This window comes from Phymastichus coffea, unplaced genomic scaffold (assembly GCF_024137745.1).
Source record: "Phymastichus coffea isolate CEN01 unplaced genomic scaffold, Cenicafe_Pcof_1.1 PCOF00055, whole genome shotgun sequence".
Taxonomy (NCBI): Eukaryota; Metazoa; Arthropoda; class Insecta; order Hymenoptera; family Eulophidae; genus Phymastichus; species Phymastichus coffea.
Window position 1 is genome coordinate 1004134 of NW_026706866.1, and position 19178 is coordinate 1023311.

General features: G+C 37.9%; 3 protein-coding genes across 7 annotated transcripts; 1 reads left to right on the forward strand and 2 right to left on the reverse strand.

Moving 5' to 3' along the window:
* The first annotated feature begins 187 nt into the window (after window positions 1–187).
* Window positions 188–2986, forward strand: LOC131665881 (cell cycle checkpoint protein RAD17). Of its 2 annotated transcripts, XM_058938099.1 has the most exons (9): window positions 188–742; window positions 914–1313; window positions 1382–1538; window positions 1603–1725; window positions 1793–1971; window positions 2040–2126; window positions 2201–2394; window positions 2609–2727; window positions 2800–2986. In XM_058938099.1, the coding sequence occupies exons 1-9, from the start codon at window positions 728–730 to the stop codon at window positions 2921–2923; spliced, it is 1398 nt and encodes a 465-aa protein (XP_058794082.1). In that variant the 5' UTR covers window positions 188–727; the 3' UTR covers window positions 2924–2986. The 2 variants fall into 2 exon arrangements, with proteins under 2 accessions (XP_058794082.1, XP_058794083.1); XM_058938100.1 differs by lacking the exon at window positions 2800–2986 and having other exon boundaries at window positions 2201–2398; window positions 2609–2731.
* Window positions 2987–2990: 4 nt separating this feature from the next.
* On the reverse strand, window positions 2991–15716 carry LOC131665878 (ATP-citrate synthase). Of its 3 annotated transcripts, none has more exons than XM_058938094.1 (10): window positions 15611–15716; window positions 8370–8763; window positions 7484–7988; window positions 6835–7153; window positions 6324–6762; window positions 5854–6241; window positions 4919–5376; window positions 4538–4843; window positions 4047–4464; window positions 2991–3956 (listed from the first exon to the last, which is right to left on the reverse strand). In XM_058938094.1, the coding sequence occupies exons 2-10, from the start codon at window positions 8709–8711 to the stop codon at window positions 3865–3867; spliced, it is 3267 nt and encodes a 1088-aa protein (XP_058794077.1). In that variant the 5' UTR covers window positions 8712–8763; window positions 15611–15716; the 3' UTR covers window positions 2991–3864. The 3 variants fall into 3 exon arrangements, with proteins under 3 accessions (XP_058794077.1, XP_058794080.1, XP_058794079.1); XM_058938097.1 differs by having other exon boundaries at window positions 15670–15712; XM_058938096.1 differs by lacking the exon at window positions 15611–15716 and adding an exon at window positions 11626–11764.
* A 253-nt stretch (window positions 15717–15969) lies between these two features.
* Window positions 15970–18136, reverse strand: LOC131665882 (serine/threonine-protein kinase 16). 2 transcript variants are annotated; one of them, XM_058938101.1, is made up of 6 exons: window positions 17970–18136; window positions 17608–17842; window positions 17296–17503; window positions 17041–17195; window positions 16762–16896; window positions 15970–16680 (listed from the first exon to the last, which is right to left on the reverse strand). In XM_058938101.1, exons 1-6 carry the CDS (start codon window positions 18077–18079, stop codon window positions 16564–16566), a joined length of 960 nt encoding a protein of 319 aa, XP_058794084.1. In that variant the 5' UTR covers window positions 18080–18136; the 3' UTR covers window positions 15970–16563. The 2 variants fall into 2 exon arrangements, with proteins under 2 accessions (XP_058794084.1, XP_058794085.1); XM_058938102.1 differs by having other exon boundaries at window positions 15974–16680; window positions 17299–17503.
* Window positions 18137–19178: the final 1042 nt, after the last annotated feature.

A 19178-nucleotide genomic window follows, 5' to 3' on the forward strand; every position in this document is an offset into this window, starting at 1 on the left:
AAATATGGAATAGAAAATTGTTAGAATAATTATTGACTATCCTTATATCTTTATTAATTTAACGTTGATGTGTACATACACACGCGCGCATAAAATATGTTGACATCAAATTTTTTTATGAATAGATTTCGATACAGTGCTTTCATAAAAAAAAGTAAAGTTGATGTTTTAATTTTGATTTTTCACGATTTATTGAAAATTCTACCAATCTATTAATTGATTGATTCATCAAATGTATGTTTACGTTTACGTCTAAGCTTGTAGCATATATGCTATATATTATACATAACTTATTTCTCCTTGAAATATGTGATTTTCTTTTATTTTTTGTACATACTAATAATATAATAATAGTTTATAACAGGGATTTACCTATAATTCATTTATGGTACAGTTATTGACAGAACAATTAGAACAATAAATAAAAGAATTAGACGAAGATAAGGGAATTAATAGACGCGTAAATTTTTTAAATGGAACACGTGACCGTATGAAATGGGTAGAAAGGCGCCGCGCACAAAAATAAAAATATGCAACAGTTGATTTAAAAATTAAAGCGAATAGATTAATTGTAAAGTAGTTTTGATTACCAAATATTCTTGTTTCTTAAAGCAATTTTATTGTGAATAAAATCTATTTTTTTGAAAGTATCTATCTCAAGTCATTGATATGTATATATCTTTGCTTATTTTACTCTAAAGTGTTGGCTGTAAGAATACTAAATGAAATGTCGAAATTGAAGGTTAACCAAGTGTTTCTGCTTATTTATCAATTTAAACCTTTTTGACAGCTAATAATTATAAATTATTTTTACTTTTTCAATGTTTTAATTCTACTAATTTAATATTTGTTGCTATTTTATTACTTTATCAGATAATAATTCAGTATTAAAGAGGTTATATTTTATTTACAGAGAAATGCATCTTGGTTAGATTCATTTGATTTTGGTGAATTTGATGAATCTGTATCTAAAACAATAAATTTATCGCAAGAAGGCCACAATGAAAAAACTGAAAATTCTTTTCATGTTCCAACTAGTTTTCCTATAACAAAAAAATCAAGTTGTAGTCTATCTGCTTTACTAAATGCTTGCTCTGCACAAAAACAATCAGAGTTAGCAGTTAGTAAACAAAAACAAAATGAAATTTCAAAATGGTTTCAAGAAAAAGTAAAATTAGGCAATCCAAATATATTAGTTATTTCTGGACCATCTGGATGTGGCAAAACTGAAGCCATTAAAATTATTGCAAAAGAGAACAATTTTGATATTGTAGAATGGATAACACCAATGGATCAAGCTGTGGATGAGAGTAGTGAGTTGTACAATTAGGATTTTTATTTTATTAAATTTAAGTCAAATTATAATATTAATTATTATCAGATCGAATGATGAGACAAGGGGAGAGATTTGAAGACTTTTTGATAAGAGCAACTCGTTATAGTTCAGTATTATCAGATTGCAGTAGGCGTTTATTACTGATTAAAGATATACCAAATTCTTATATTGAAGGGAAAGATGATTTTGTTGTTTTGTTACAGTAAGTAAAAGTATATAGCAACAATGTTACAAACATAAAGCATAGTAAAAACATTATATTTTAGAAAATATTGCCAGTATGGAAGAGAACCATTAGTATTTATAAATACAGAAACTAGTAACTCAAAGTTGTTAACAACTTTATTTTCTCAAAGTAATCGTGATCGTTATAGAATTGATTTGATTAAGTAAGTTTATATATTTATTTTGTTAAAAGATAGAAAAATGCCTAAATATACCATTTCTATTTTTCAGTATTAATGCAACCACTCCAACAGCTTTAAAAAATATAATGAAAAGAGTTTCGAGTATTTTAAATTCTAAAGCCAGTCATATGTTACATATTACACAAGAAAAGATAGATGAAGTGCTGTCAAATAATATTGGTGATGTTCGAAGTGCACTTTTAAATTTAATATTTCTCTCTTTGAAAGGTAAACAGTAATTATATTTAGAATGTTGATTACTTCAGAGATTAATGATGTAATTTCTTTTATACAAGTTACACGTAAATTTGACAGTGAGTGCACTCATAGAGAAGAAACTCTTGGTTTACTACATGGTATTGGTAGAGTAATAAATCCTAAAAGTACGAAATTTAAAAATGTTTTTAAGTATTTAATTTAAATTGTATTTGATAAAACTTGAATACTTTGTTTTTAGGAACTTTTCAAGGAACATCTTGGAAATTTGTGCATAATCCAGATGATTTGGCATCAACTTTTCATTCACATGCCAATACTTTTATCAAATTTATACATGAAAATTATTTGAATACAATAGGGTCGAATGTAGATGGAGCTAATTTAGCAATAGATACTATAAGTTTAGCTGATGTAATGAATTCAGAATGGAGAGCAAGTATTTGTATTTATGTTTCTATATAATGCACATTGTCTATGTAAGATCTTGATGCATAATCTAAATTGGCCAAGTCAAATTGATTAAAGTAGTATAGTATAGCTAGTTGAAAAAACAAAAATAAAAAATACATATCTCAACACATCTTTTCCACAAATGTGTATATTTTTGTAAAACATTTGGATTTATATATAACTGATATATTTGCAGGACGCTAATATACATAAATTAGCGCTGTCTTATTGTGTTCGAGGTGTAATGATTGCAAATGATAAACCTGTATCACAATGGAATCCAGTGCGGAAACCTTTACATTCGGAGCATGATGTGTAAGTATTGAAAAACAAGTTGTAACATGACTATGATGTAATTATTCAACTAAAGAAAGTTGATTATTATAGGCAAAGAAATTTCGATATAGCAGAAGTCAAGTGGTATGAAAATTATATCAAGCCAAAGTTAAAGAAAGAAATTAATCGAGCAGAGTTGCCTGAATCAATAATTGAAGAAATTACTGATTGGTGAATAAACTGTTGAAATTATAAATATAATAATTTTTTAAGAACAAAAATAAATGGCATATTTTTTTAGTTTAGCTATTGTTTTTATTTCATATTTTTTTCATTCTATCCATACATAATTATAAGAATTATAGATAACATGATTAATAACCAATTTAGTTTCTTGTTTTTTTCTACATTTATTAACCAGATATTTTTTTAGTGCAAATAAAATAATTAAAAGACGCTAAATAAATTCTTAAATAATAATACGTACATACATAAATATTATACATGTATATTGAATATGTATACTAAATTCTTATTTCTTAGTAGAATAGTTCACTTTTATTGTGCAGTTTTTTTAACTACTTCACTCGTTAAACATGCGAACCTAACCGAAGCTTAAAAAAAGTAAAACAATTCGCGTCTCCCATAGGGTACATAGATGTTTAAGTTTCATGTAATGCGAACTAAAAAAAATTCGCATTTGTGCTGTTTTTCTTAGGTGAGCCGACGTCTATATATATATACAAAAATTCGAGTAATACAAGTATATCGTACATTCGTGTCTTTAAAAACAAATGCAGAATCTGGAATGCTAAAACCAATATGTTCTTTTCCATTCACATTTCATTTCTTAAATGTAATTGTCGCACAGCGACTAAAACTTCTAAAAACATAAATTTGTTTCTCGTTTGTTTAAGGCAATTAACGGACTTTCGACGGTGCAAAATGTGCCAGTGCTGTTGTTGGATCAATGCTGATAACAGAAGCGTTGATCCAATTCATTGATTAGAACATCGCTACCTAAGTGAGTCCTACTCATGTTGTACGGATATATTTTTTTTCGGAATTCTCGTCAATTACACGTAATTTTTTCATTATTTTTAATATCATTGACGTAGATTCATTTCTGATCGATTAACATTTATACGATGGACGTAGATAATTATGGGAAACTCTTCAGTTGTACTGTTCTGGTAGCACGTAAGAGATGTCATCCCAAGGATGGCGGTAAAGTCCCTGTTTTAACCTTCTTTGGTCCATGTAATGACCTATGGAGAAAAGAACATTTGTTTTAGTTAATTTGTATTTATAAATTATATTTATAATAAAAAGTAGAATTTTAAAATAATTCAACTCACCAATAAATCCTATACTTCTACCAAGAACGAAAAGACTGTTGATCGCTCCAATTTCAATGTATTCTTGAGCTTCTTCCCTCGTGAAACTTCCACTATTTCTAAGCATGTCAACAAAAGCGCAAGCGATAACACCATCGACGTTTAAAATCAGGTTTGGTTTTTTCGTAGTGGTTATCTTCTCAACCTCAAGAGCGTACTCGACCAACGGTTTCTTCTCAAAGTTTTCCAAAACGTATTCCTTGATGAGTTTGACTCGCATGTCTGGATTATTGATCGACTTGACCCTGTGACCAATACCCATGATCAACAAACCCTTCTTACGAGTGTTATTGACAAATTCCTGAGGATGAAGACCAGCATCGTAGGCTTCCGAAAACATCTTCGCAGCGCCATCCAGAGCACCACCAAAACGATCACCCTGTAAAATAGCCATAAATTAGAACACAAATCAATAATACAACGATTCTTCTCAAGTAAGAAATACTACACACAATAGTTAACAATCCAGAAACAAGAGAACTGATGAGGTCCTTTCCAGCTCTGGCGCAAACAATCGTATTGTGAGCTCCAGATACAGCTGGTCCATGATCGGCAGTCAGCATCAAGGACATCTCTAGGAACTTGCAGTAGATTGGAGGCAAGCATCGTTGGAACCAAAGTAGCGATACGACGCCACCAATACCAACGTTTTGCTTTAGTACTTCTGTTACCGGCATACCAGCATACAAAAGTTCTTGGCCACGCTCGTCGCAAATAGAAGTCATGAATGAAGCCGGTTTGCGGATAAGTCCTAATTCCTACAATTATAAAAATATACTGTTTGATTCTACCATGAGTGAAAAGTATAAACAATCATAAGGAATCGGACGTACTCTAGCCCAGCTGTAGTCCATTGGAACAGTTGGTGGCGGCACTTCAGGTTCTGGTACAATGGCACCATCCCAGACGAGCTGATCGTAGACTGTCTGAATGAGATCTCCGAGGGTATCGAAACTGTCAGGAACATAAGCTCCGGCAGCTTTGAGTGCTGCGTTCTTTGCAATTGCTGTCTCGAGGTTTGAGTGGGCGATTGAACCTGCATGTCCAAACTGCACTTCGGAGTTGAACATACTTGCACAAGTACCAATGCACCACGCAACCAAAGGCTTCGTTATACGCTTGGACTTGAGAGCTTCGCATACTTCGTATTCTTCGACACCGCCTACTTCACCTAATAAAATTATCAGCTTAGCTTCAGGATCTTTCTGGTAACGCATGATATGATCCATGAATGTCGTTCCTGGATAACGGTCACCGCCAATGGCTACTCCTTCAAAAACTCCGTTTGAAGCTAGAAAAAAGAGCGTGATGATTGAAACCGCATTAGCATTATGAAACCTTTCATTCAGAAAAACGTCATTTCAACCGATATAAAAGATGGAAATATAAAATTATCGTTATTGTTTAGACATAATTACTCAGTGGAAATTCATATTTCATTTTCATTTATACACAATTTTTTATCGAAAATGCAAATTTGCAATGAAAAATTCAATTATTTAACCTATTTGCAATTTATACTTTCAACGAACGACTGGCAGAGTCGATACTCAATACTTACAACTGCAATGAAAAAATTCCAGTAATTATGTCATTACAATTTGCTTTAACTATAAAATTATTAATTCTGAACTAATTGCATTTAACGTTGATCTTTGCTAACAGTAACGTATGTATAAGTTTAATAGTAACAGAATAGAATCAACAAGTCGAAAAAACATTGATGCAATAGAAATAAATTACTAAAAGAACTGGAGCTCATATATACCTTTAGAAACAATATTGTTAAGTTCATTGGACATGCCACCCGATCGAGATACATAAGCTACACTGCCAGGCCTGTAGAGCTTGCTGTGCAGAATGTTATCCATCATACCACCTGTATTACCAATTTTGAAACAGCCAGGTTTGACTCCACCAACGGTAGCCGGTCCAATGATAGTAATTTTCTTCTCATGAGCCTTTAAAATCAGTTTTCTTGTCATATTCTCGGGAATACCTTCGGCAATAATTGCGATGGTCTTGACTTGAGGGAACTGCATGGCTTCCACTGCACTGTCGTAGGCCGAACGAAGAGATGCGAACGTAATCATCACGTCTGCGTCTGAGTGCTTTGTCATCGCGTCTTTCATGTTTTTGTAGGAAGGAATCAGCACCTAAAAATACCGCAATATGTAATTCCAAATACAATTTACCAAATTCTATAGCGTAATAGACAATATAAATGCTTAAACTTACTTCCTTGTGACCCCAATAAAATTTTTGTTTGTGATCACCAGTGAAGGGATACACACAGGCAGCAACAGACGGTTCGTTACGACGGCAAACAAAATCAAAGTCGAGCATACTTTGAACGGCCCGAGTCTGCATACCCCAGATAATGGCTTTAGTTTTGCCGCTGAATAATGGTTTCATTGATGTCGAGTCGACGGAATCGCTTTTTTGAATGCGTGGTTGTTTCGTCGGCGAGGAAGGTGTAGACGAGCCAGAATCTGGCGCCGATGGACCTACGTCTTGACCGGACGGGAGAAGAAAGTTAGCCGTAGAGAATTCTTGAGCTTCAGGATTGGGAATGGGTTTCTTGCCCATAGCCATTGCGCATATCGCTGTCATGTGAGTCTCTGGGCCGAAGACATGCACGGGAATCTGAAGACGTTTTCCGACCTCGCGCATAATCCTACAAAATAGAAAATACGTTGGAAAATGACTAAATGTTACATTTTTTCTATTTTTCGAATATTATACATACCTCAAACCTTCCTGGTAATTAGGCCCAGCCCTTCTTACAAAAATCTTTATATTGTGCTCAACTAGTTTTGGTTGGAACTGTTGCAGAGCTTTGACGATACCCTTAAACGTGGCAGCCACGTTCGTGAAATTTGCGATACCGCCACCCACAATGAGAACCTTTCCTTCGGGATGTTTTTCTTTGGTCATAAGACTAAGAATTGTTTTGGCGTACTCGTACGTTTGTTGTTCACTTGGAGCACCCGAATATTCTCCATAGTTAGCCAACTCGGATGAACCTCCCAAATCGCAAATTGTGTCTGAGTATATGACTGATGCACCTGAAAAATTTTTGAAATGCTTTGTTGAATAAAAATTAATTTGATAATTATCGTGAAGTATCGTCGGATTAACCTTTAGAAGACCGGAAAGCGCCAGTATACTGACTTAACCCATGTTCGACAATTTATCCGTAATATGAAATACCTTTTTCATGGATTTTCTATGGGGGATAAAGTATCTCAAATCCCAGTTCTCTAAGGGTTAAATAAGAATAGAAAGCTCTAATTTTCAACAATATGTTAAATCACTTTCCTTAAATTAATCTATCGATCACGGCTCTACTTCAATATTTAAACGCAATGAACGGAAGGAAGAAGAATTAAAATTACCTCCACCAGCAACCATAGTCCAAATCCTTCCATTGGGGTTTAAGATAGTGAGTTTTAAACTTGCACCGGACTTAGAATCCAAATCCGCAATATAGGCTTCTTCAGGATAGGCATCCCTGCCGAATGGAGGTGGGTAGTCAATTTCACCCCAATCCGGCCGACAGATAAAGTCGGCAGTAGTGTCCAATTTTGCGGCGAGATCGAGGATATAAATTGTATCGTCGGTCACCACCAATGGATTGATTTCCAAGTAGGTGAAGTAGAGATCGACGTAGAGCTTATACAAGGTTTGGATGAACTTTGCGACGACGGGTTTTTTAGCAGCTGACACGTGTGTTAGCAGTTTCGAGTTGATAGTTGCTTCGTCGGGAATCGACGATCCGACTGCTACTTCGAGTTTTAGTGCTTTGGCATCAACATCACCGATGTCCACGCCACCCTCGTGATGGAACAAAATCGTGTCGGCTATTCTGTGCGAGTAGATGCATACGTAGACCTCTTCCTCCTGCAGATAGCAAATTCATACTTTTTAATAACGTTCTTTTTCGTATCTCAAAACTGTATGGTCATGACGTTTCATTTTCGCTGATTATAAAATTTCATCATACTCGTTCCTTCGCACCGCGACACGTGGTAATCTGAAAACTGCTTTCACCACGCGATCACTAAGCAATATGATGACGCATCGCATACTTTCGATTCCTACATATACCCACACTACCAGTATACTAACTTGTCATAGGCGGCGATAAAAAGTAAGTTTACAGTTGTGGATGTTAGTTGTATATAAAAGCACGCAATAAAATCTGATTGGCATTACGCGAATCACAAAGTACAGTCTTACACGAGGAAATGATGTCAAGAAACGAAGGATCGTTATACGTACAGGCTTGTGTGGCAAGAACGGCTCGATAATGAAATTCTTGAGCTTGCCAGTGGCTTTGCCTACTTGCTGGTCCTTGTTCATACGCTCGTTCACCCATTGCTGGCACTGGCTGAAATTCGCATTGACCTTGATAAGTCCAAGCTTTCCGCGTCTCTTGATCAGCTGATCGGGTTTGACAACCAAACGTTCGTTCGCGAGCCATGGATTTTCAGCTACCAGATGAGACCAATTGGTCGACTCGTCGATACTAACGAAGCGACATTTGGCTGCTGATGTACCAGCTCCTAGTTTGCGGTTGATCAAATCCTTGCCGGTCGCCTCACGAATTGCTTTTGCTGACATTGTTGCTGCTGATGCTGTTACTGCTTAGATTATCTTTATCACTTAGAAGCACCTGTAATCATATGACCTTGGGGTTATGATTTCGTTTTATCACGATGATTCGACAGACGTTGATTTTGTGTTAGCCCGCGAGAAACTTTGTCAATCGCTTTCTTCAACAAATGGACTTTCTTCACTTCACATTTGATCGCACTTTGGCTCACTAACAAACTTTTTTTCGAGGGCGTTACTAGAACTCCACCGCGGAAAATAAGAAATGCACGCGCACGCGAGGAGCAAAGGTGACGGAGGACAAATATCGACGACAGCGCACCAGACTTCCTGAAGACAACGCGTCGCTGCTGCGAGCGGAGCAACATCATTCATAAAACATTTTTCTCGCGACAGAACCGCAAAGTGACTCGAGGGCTAACGATGAGTGCAACATTGTCGCAAACGATTGTCAGAATAGACAGTGGGATTCGCGCGATCGATCGATGGCGTAACGGCGCGAGCTACTACAACGGCGAAAACGCGGCTGTCACGCGCGACATTAAAGCACAAGCCGACGCGTAATTCCGAAGCTCGTGACGGTCGCGGCAGAAGCTCCTTGATTTTCGCCAAGACCGTGCGCGAAATTTCGCGGGAACGAGGAAAACATGCAAATGCCGCAGACCGAATTATCAGTCGGGTATACCTGTGCGCTCGGTGCACCTTCGCGATACGACCGGCGATCGCGATCTACTTTGCGCCGATTAGATCCGCGTTGGCAACGACGATCGACGCGATCGAGATAAGAGCTCGGCGTGCGGGGCCTCTGTTATCGCGGAACGCATCTGACGTATCGTTGGCGATTCGATCTGCAAGCTTGGATAATTACGCGTCGGTTATTATACATGCAGGCTTTTGCTGCTGCTCGAAATTGCAAAACTGAATAATGAAAAATTTATGACAGATTTTTTTTTTTTCCTTTTTTTGAATGCCTAATGGATGACGAAGTGTGATACATCCTCGCATTCTCTATAAACAGAATGAGATTCCTCGCGAATACCTCGACCACGCGTACGTGTGTTTTTCTACGCGATGAGTATCCGTTCGCAATGGGCCAGCATTGAGATTCAGAGGATGTGTTCGATTGGCAGGCGTCGGATACTGTTTGCATTGGAATGTTATCGCACCGTGAATAAAACACTTTAGTCGATCTTGACTTTGACTTTGCCGTGCAGTTGTGAGAATTTATGACGTTGAATTGACAAAAAAAAAAGAAAAATTCCACTTCGCTTTTCCGTAGCGACGATCATTTCGAGAATTCCCCTGCGTTTTCATCGGCCGAGCAAAAACAAAAGCTTATTCGCAAGTGCGATGTGCTGTGGGCAAGCAATTAATACACCTACGTCTTAATTAATAAGACGTGCACGCGTGTATCTTCGAGCTGACTTTGGAACAGACACAGCGGCGGGTGTTAATGAAAAAGATGAAAGTACCCATGTCTGAAATGGCTCGACCGAACGCATTCTCGCCTCCCAAGATTTCCAAATATATACGTGAACTTTCTTTCGAAAAAAAAATCCCGAAACTTTCACGTTTTTGCTCAGAACGTGTTATAAACTTTCGCTTACATCCCGACGGTCATTGGAAGACAATTGTAATTATATCGCAATCGGTGAGTTCGGCCCAGGGAAGTCGCACGATAACGAGTCCAAGCCCATAAAAATGCAATTGGGATGCGAATCGGACACTCAATCACAATTAACTGTCGCGCAGGCGCTCGAAAAGAAATGATTAATTAGCTCGTCGATTGTGTCCGAGCCGCGCGTGGAAAAGCCGAATGGTGCTGCGTAACGCGCGGCCGACGAGTGCTAGGCGTCGAGGGTGTGCTTCGTTTTTTTTTTTAAATTATAAAAAAAATGCCGCCGAGATACGAAGCCAGACGAAACGCTCGAGGGTTTGCCGCGAGATCGTTGTTCTCGCTTGCGTGAAAACGAGGAGGAAAATAATGTCGACATTGCGGTGAACGCGAAGTCGGGCTAAAAATTACGTTCGGGTGCAGCGGGAAGGAGACGAGTTCGTCGTTGGAAAAATAATAATAATAATATTCAGCGCCATTCGAGTCTTGACTCCAGTGCATAATCTGAACAAATATAACGTGCACCTGGCATCCCAGAGGCCACGCACACTTTCTCCCATTCGGCAAAAGTCAATAGCAAACCTCGAACTTTCACTGCCGGCGAGCACAAAAGTTACGCGTCGCGCGAAAATCGCAATTGCCCAAGTTTATTGAACTCGCGGTCGTGCCAATGCATCGGACGGACTCGCGCCGCCTGTACGCCACGCGTGTTTACGATTGCGGCCGCGACAGATTTTCGCAGGACGCTGCCAGATGACGATTGCACTTTACGGCGGACGATGATTTGATGATGAATTTTGCAAAACCGCCGCTGTTGGATTTTAATCTTGACTCGGGTAATCGAGGCGATAACGGATTAATAGCAAGCCTATTTATATTTGGAACGACGTCGATTATAATCGTCAACTGCAGCACAACACGTGTAATAGCTATGAGCCGGCTGGAAACAAGGTTAAACGATTGTTACGAGCGACGTAATTATTCTGCGATTTGTCATTTAATCATCGGATAAGCGATTATTTATAATCCTCCGTGCCATTGCAAAAATCCTGTTTTATGCATCCTACGGTTACTTCATATTCATCCGTCGAGATTGCTATCGCAGACTGACACCATTGTAACGCAACCTTCGACGAGAAAAAAAAAATTCTAACGAAAAAAAAAAAAAAAAAAGAAAGAAAACCCGTTAAGAGGAAAAATGTGATTAGTTACTCAAGGGAACTTTCGAAAGGTGATTTCTCTCGACTTTCTTTCAGTATCCGTTACATTGGACATGTATAAAACGCTTACGTATGCACAATTACTCACTTATTTTCGGAGACGACGCCGAATCGATACTCAAACACACAAGGACACACCTGCACTCGCGGAGTCGATCGCTGTTCGCCGAGAATAATTGGCTGGATATTCTCTCGCGCGGATCGATGCGACAAGTCGCGATACGCGTTTATCGAGTGCCGAGGGAGGTTCGCTCGCCGACGCGACTGAATCCGAGCCAACTCTGCGCGCTCGATTTTAAAGCTCGCGCATGTCACTCTCAGCCCCTTCTACTCGCGGCGTGCAGCAACGGCAGCTCTTGACAATTGCGAATAGACGAGCTCGGCAGTTTTTCCTTCCGGTGCAGCTCGCAACGAGTACCCGTTGTCGTCGCTGGCCAGCCGAGAGATGAGCGTGGACATTTGCACGCATACCCCGCGGCCCATAGGAAGTGCACTTACGGCGATCACGAGCGAGCCAATCACGGGCGGACCTGGAAGCGCGTCGATCGCGACCCCCGTGCGCCGCGCGCCAAATGAGTTCGCCTCGGCGGCATGGAAAAACTTTCGAGTAAGTCTGCGCCACGAGAGCGAACGATGTATCCCACGAGAGCCGCGTAGTATCGAGGCGCCGAGACAGTCGAGAAAGTTCTCTGGGCCGAATGTTCTTCGCTGCTTCTTTTTTTTTTCTTTCTAAACGAACGGGCGCGATCGAAATACATCGACGGCTCGGCGGCCGCGTGGTTATCGCCGGCTTTTGCCATGCTCACCACGTGCACGGGGCCACGCCGGCGGAGGCGCGCCATTGTTCCTCGTCTCGCCACGTGCCTTTCTTTCGCTCGTTTCTTCGTTTTCTTTTTCACTTTTTCTCCCCTCCGGGCTGGCTTTCCAGCGACCGAGTGTAGCGTTGCCCGTTTGGTGGTGTCGCGTCGCCGACTCGTCGTGGCTCTTCGGGCCACGCAACGTCGAGGATTCGAGCGCGAGGACAATTGATCGCGCGTCGGCCCGACGAGCGACGGGAAATCTGCCGGACCGTTGTCCTAAAGCGAGGCAGTGACGTGGAGCAGCACGCGCGCCGAGCTAAAGAAAGAAAGAAAGAAAGAAAAACCGAAAAGAAGCGATTGTCGGAGGAGCCGCCGGAGCGCCAGCTTGCTGGCGCGCGTGCGTCAGGCGAGCATCGAACCATCGCGTTCGCGCTGAGTGATACGCTAAGTCAAGGTCACGTGCTCGGCTGACAGATAAAAGCGCCTGCGTTGCCGCCTCGCAGGCCTGTTTATTCGATATAAGTGACCACGCGCGTAAGTGCAGCTTCTCCGTTACTCCCCCTTCCCGTACAGCCGAGACCCGTTCGTTTCTTTTGGCGTTGCCGTAGCCGTTCGGGAGAGAGGCTCGCCGCCAACCCGCGGCCAGTAGCAAAATGTTGCGCGGGCGCGCGATATGCCGCGGCGTTATCAGCAACGACTACCCCCCCCCCCCCCCCCCCCCCGAGTTACGTAAGCGAGAGAAAGCGAGAGTAATGCGCGCATCCGCGCTGCCTCGTGCGAGTGCAACGAGGGAGGATGCTCCGGCACGAACGTCGCGCGTCGACGCTTGGTTTTCCGGGGACGACGCACGCCTGGACATTCCGCGCATTCCACCGAAACGCAACCAATTCGTCTTCTACCAGATCGGCTTTTCGTGCCTCCACTTAACGAGCGCGCGGCTCCTTCGAAATTCAACGTGATCTCCGGGCGTTTCGCATGATGCTCCGATTCGCCGCAGCGCGAAAAATAAGCACCGCGACGCCCCGATGCGCGAGTTTCGCGCGCCGCATCTCCCATGTCGTTTGGCTCGGTTTTTCGTTTTCCTCTTTTCAGCCTGACCGACAAAATGCCACGCGTCGTAGCTCACATTCTCTTTCACCGGATGAAGATTCTTCCAGAGCGCGTGAATTTTTTCCTCTCTCTAAATTTGTAATTCCAATGTGATTAACCGCGACTACCGACGTTTCAACGCTAATAAACATAAAAATAAATTAAACGGCAATCAGTGCGTTAATGGCGCAATAATTTGCGCGAACGATCGCAAAGGTGAAAATGTTTCAGTAGTAGATTTGAATAGTTTCATTTGAATTTTGAACGTCATGTCAAGTCGGCGAATCAAATGACAAAGCGCGACGTTTATACCGTGGTACGTCAAGTGCATAGACACTTGCGTCTCTATTTTAAATTTCGATATTTACGTGCAAATTGGCTACAATAAAATGGTTGTTAGTTAAAAGTATCTCACATACGTTTCATGAATTTTTTTTTCAAAAGAAAAAAAAAATAAATAAATAAACAGAGAAAAAAAATAAAAATCTACAGTACTACAAGAACTCCGCCAAAAAGCCCATTTCTAATACGGTAAAATCACGTGAGGCACAACGTCGCCAGATCACGTGACAATGGTACGAGCTGCGCGTGTTTTCTCTAATCGCACGCTGATGGAAGAATAGAGTGAGAGTGAGAAAGAGAGATAGTGCAGCTGTTCTCGGTCGCGCACGTATGTGTGTTGTGCTACATGACCTTGAACCTTCCTGACGAAATTCAGTCATTTGGGGTGCATTCATAGCTGGTGCGCAAGCGCGCTCCGCCCTTTTTCGTTGCTACCCTCACGTCCGTATGCATGTGTGCGACTCGCCTGGTTTTTGAGCTACATCTCCCGTGATATACAACTTTTCCTTCCACATCTCTAAGCCCCATTAACTCTCTTTAATAAACTTGTGTTTGAACGCTTGAAAAATTCATTCTGAAATAGAAAATTCCTCAACGAAACTACACTCTTTCGAAAAGAAAAAAAGAATGAATATTTATCATTTCCCGAAGAACTAAGCTTATTAGTATAGGTATGAGCAAAGCGCTTACGATTAATATAAATTGAAATGAAACCACCGGCTATTTAGCGGCGCACAAGCATGTAACAAGAAGCCCATTACTCCAAACCGGCAAGTATGAATGAATACCGGATTGCATTTATTAATTACACGAGAGGGATCGTTAAGTAGTGAGTGAGGTCAATAAAAAAAATCTGTCTTGTATAGCAAACGTAACTGTGTCGTGCTTCCGCGAGAGGCTTGTTTAACATTATTGCGTAAAACGAATTTACATTTGCCGCTGTCACGACTCTGATATCCCCTCCCAAAAGAAAAGAAGATCCACATGCGGCTTTCTCGTCATTAAACTTTTTCTTAAGGCAGGTATCTTTGTGAAAGTATGTATATACGGTGGCTAGAATGTAATTTTGGAAAATGTGGTCGGGGCGCGATTGAGCAAGACGCTTTCGAATTCCGAGCTTGAATTTTGCAAGCTTTGACTTTCACGTGACAGTCTACGAAGGTTTAGTCAATTAAAGTAAGTATTTAATGTGCAAGGGGATTGCAACTTAATTAATAGGCCTTCGTTGTTATCAACTAAAAATAAAAAGCAATCATTTTAAAGATGTAAAATACAATGCGCATGTGGGTTATTAGCAAGTCAATTAGTAGTCCAATAATGCCGGTATAATGGATGCACCGCGCTCAGCTTTGTGCGTAAATATAACCATAATATCCAACACTTTTAAATGAATTGAAAAGTTCGTCGGTCTTTCCCATTTACTTTGTTCAGAGTAAATAATTTCCAAAACATTTTTCTTAAAATCGATTGTAAAAGTAAGGAAAGAATGAGTATGTTTAATTGTATAATTGATACAATTTACCAACTCCGATGTTACTCTCGCGCACCAAGTACGTGCAACAAATTTTTTTACGAGGTTAGGATTTAGTTTGGTAAGGGATTACGTTTACCTAGAAGCAAAAGTGAAATTATCGGTTTTTAAATAGTTCGATTGACAATGTATGTATGTACGCCAGATCAAAAAGTTGTAAAGTTTATTGATTAGTTGCACAGTTTTATACCAAAATCGAAAGAAGTTGATTGTGGTTATACGGTCCGCTGGATATGTGTGATTTAAAAAAGTAAAGGTTTTGGTAACGAGAGAACGTCATTTGAAAGGAGCTGATGTTTCATTGTACTCACGTAGTGACAAACAACAAGATATTTGAACAATATATTTGGTATCTTTGCAGCAGACGCACCAGTAGAACAATATACACGTCTGTTCTCGTCGCACTCCGGGAAAATACTGATTCAAGATGGTCTCTTCTCTCTATAGCCGACACCGCGACTAGCCGTGAGTAAAATTACTCACTCTTACCAACTTATCAATATGAAATCTTAAAATTCAATAATTTATAAATGAACGTCAAGCTTTTTTAGTTATTTCGGTTAATGGAATAAAAATGAATAAAATAATATTTACAGTCAATTAAATAATTAAAAGTAGCCAAGTAAAGTCATATAAAGATACAACTATAATTTATTTTATTTATATGAAGCAGAATAAATGGAAAAATAATAAACGAATACCTTTAATTTGCAATTTAATTATTCATAATCGTGAAAAAATAATAATCATTGTGAAAAAATGTTAGATTTTTATTAATATACGTGTAAATGTACTATTGTGTAAATTTAATATTTTTTAACGACACTTTAAATCGCAAAAAATGCTAATATTCTTGTGTAGATAAATGCAATCATAAATAAAGTTCTTACTATTGATATATGTACGACTTATTAACAAACATTAACCATTGTTCTTCATTGGAAAATGTGCAATGACGGTGAATAATATACATATTTGGAATGTATACAACTATTCATATGTTGATTTAAAAATCTATGTAAATATTTACAAAATGCTTTTTTAATCATGTTGCAATGTCTTTTATGCAGTGTAGAAGCTTCTTTGAGTTACTTAATCTCTGTTAATTCATTTGGTCACTAGTACAACGACAATATTTTTTTAAATTAATATCTTCAACATTGGTCCATTTAACAAGTTATACAATTGCACATTCATTAAAAATCATTTGATTTTTTTCATAAAATCTTGAAGACACAAATATTGAAATATAAATAAATTATAATCAAACTCTTCCTTCATATCTTGATAATACTTCATGTGAGCTTTCTATAACACTGTATATGTAAGGACGCTCCATAGGATTGACTTTCAACATTGACAAAATTAAGTTTTGCATATCCTAGAAAGATCAGTATAACATTAGTGAACTTTATTTTATGATAAATGGTATAACTTTTTTTAAGTCTATGTAAAAACGTACTTCATTGTATGGAGAATTTTCTGAAAAAGTAATATTTGCACTTATGACTGCTAGAGCAACACTGTCTCCTCTTTCATATACTGTATCAAATGGAGATTTGAAATAACACATGGCGTATAAAATACATCCCAAAGACTATAAACAAAATTAAATTACTTCTAGTTACACTAATAATCTTTTGGTATATTGTAAATGGCTAGATATAAATTTTATTAACATAATGTAATTTATTATGATCAAAATTTTATATAAAGTATCATGAGTGATTATGATATTTACCCAAATATCTGTTCGTTCATCAACCATACAATAACTTTCAACATTGAACAGCTCAGGAGCTCTATACGGCATTGAGCACCTTTCTGCTGCTAATTCTTGTAAAGACTGGGCAGCTTGATTACCACATACTTTCACTCGTGCTGGTGTAACTGATCCTAAAAATAATATCTTTTATTAAATAATCTTTTGATACACTATAAAAAAAAATAGACTACTATTTATATTTAAAAATAGCAATTGAGCTTCTAAATATACCACCTAAATCCATTATAACTGGTTTCATTCCATCGCCCATAACAATATTTGCAGTCTTTAAATCTCTATGAGCTAGAGGTTCTGGTTTAGCCTCATGAAAGGCTTTTACTCCTTCACATATTTGTAAAAAGATATTTATGATATCTACAGCTTTCATATAATCATGAGTTTTGTGACGCCTTTCTAGTTCATTGGCTAGAGTTCCTTTCTGAAATTATTAATTGTAATAATATTTGTTTACTTTCATAAGAAAATAATAAGCTATCATGATGTAAATTATTCATGTCTTTATTTAAATTATTAATTACTTACATGGTAATATGGCAATACTAATAGGACCTCACTAGTTGCATTAACAACAGGATCTGCTGTTCCTTGATAAGCAGAATCAATAAGTTCAATGACATTAGGATGTTTGATAATTGAATGATATTCTATTTCCTTAACAGCTAATCTTTGATCTTCAAGGCTATGGCATACAATTTTTTTCATTGCATATTTTTTATGCGTCAAATTGTCTTCTACTAAAGACACCGTACTGAAGCCTCTGCAAAATGAAGTCAAATTTACATGAATATGATTATTACATTATTTTATAAATGATCCATAAATGTATGTGTCACATTATGACTTGCAATGCTAAAATTTATAATCAATTATGTGATTGAACTCACCCTTCTCCAAGGTGTTCCAGTACAGTATATTTCCTACCATTCACAGTAATTATTTCTTTTGCACATATACAACCCATTTTAAAAATTAAACTTAAACCTAAACTGTTCATTTTGACAAAGTACGACAATTAACAGCTGTTCGTCATTGTGTCACTTAGTTATGTCAACAATCGTTAATTGTAGGTTAGGTTTTGTAGCAGACACACTTTGTGAAAGCCGCGAAAATTTGTATATTTGAAATGTAAAAAACCGCTAAATTCAGATGTATTTGTGTCGTATTAGCTTTTGTTTCCGTATGATAGTTAAGCATCAATAAAAATATAAATGCTATATGAAATTCTGCGTAACAAAAATAGGCATTAACTTTTAAGTAAAATCTTTATCGAGAGAATTACGACGTATTATTAATGCAAAATGGAAGAACAGCACGCCTGCATAATTAAGGTAATTGAAGCTCACATTACTGTAATTGTGATGAAATAAACTAATGAAACGCTCGATATATCTGCCGCTAGATTATCTATTTCATCAGTTTTGCTATTGTATCAAGTTACTGCTTATATTGGGGTGAGAATGAACAGACTATTACTGATCCCATTGACGAATCTGGTTGGGTACCAGACGGTGCATTTGCCAATATAGTTGGGGATACTTGAACATCAGTCTTTGAAAAATGTTTGAATTAAATAAAAAGACGTAAATCAAAATATAAACTCTTTCATTTATTTTTATTTTAACACGTTATTCTAAATTTTTTCCGTGCTGTTGCGTTAGAATTAGTAGTAATGACTTACCAAAATTATATAATGTATTTTTTAATTTATCGATTGATAGCTAAGATATTCTCTGATAAAGTAAAGCTCAGCTCGAGTACTTGCCTTATAAAAAAGTAATTGTTTGATAATTTATGAGTCATGCTTATTTTATTAAGTGCACGCCGATAGATAGATTAATTGTCATTCATGAGTTTTAGTCCTTTTTAATTGCAATTTGAATTAATTTAAAAATTTTCTAAATTTTAAATGCAGTAATAAATTCATAAAATGCCAAAATAAATAAGATATGCTTTATACCTACATGAGAAAAATTATAAGTGTTCAACTATATATTCTTTTAATAATTTATTAAGAAAAACTTTTGACATTAGAGTCGCTAATATAATTAAACATCTACATTCCATAAATTGAGTATCTACATAGTTAAAATAGT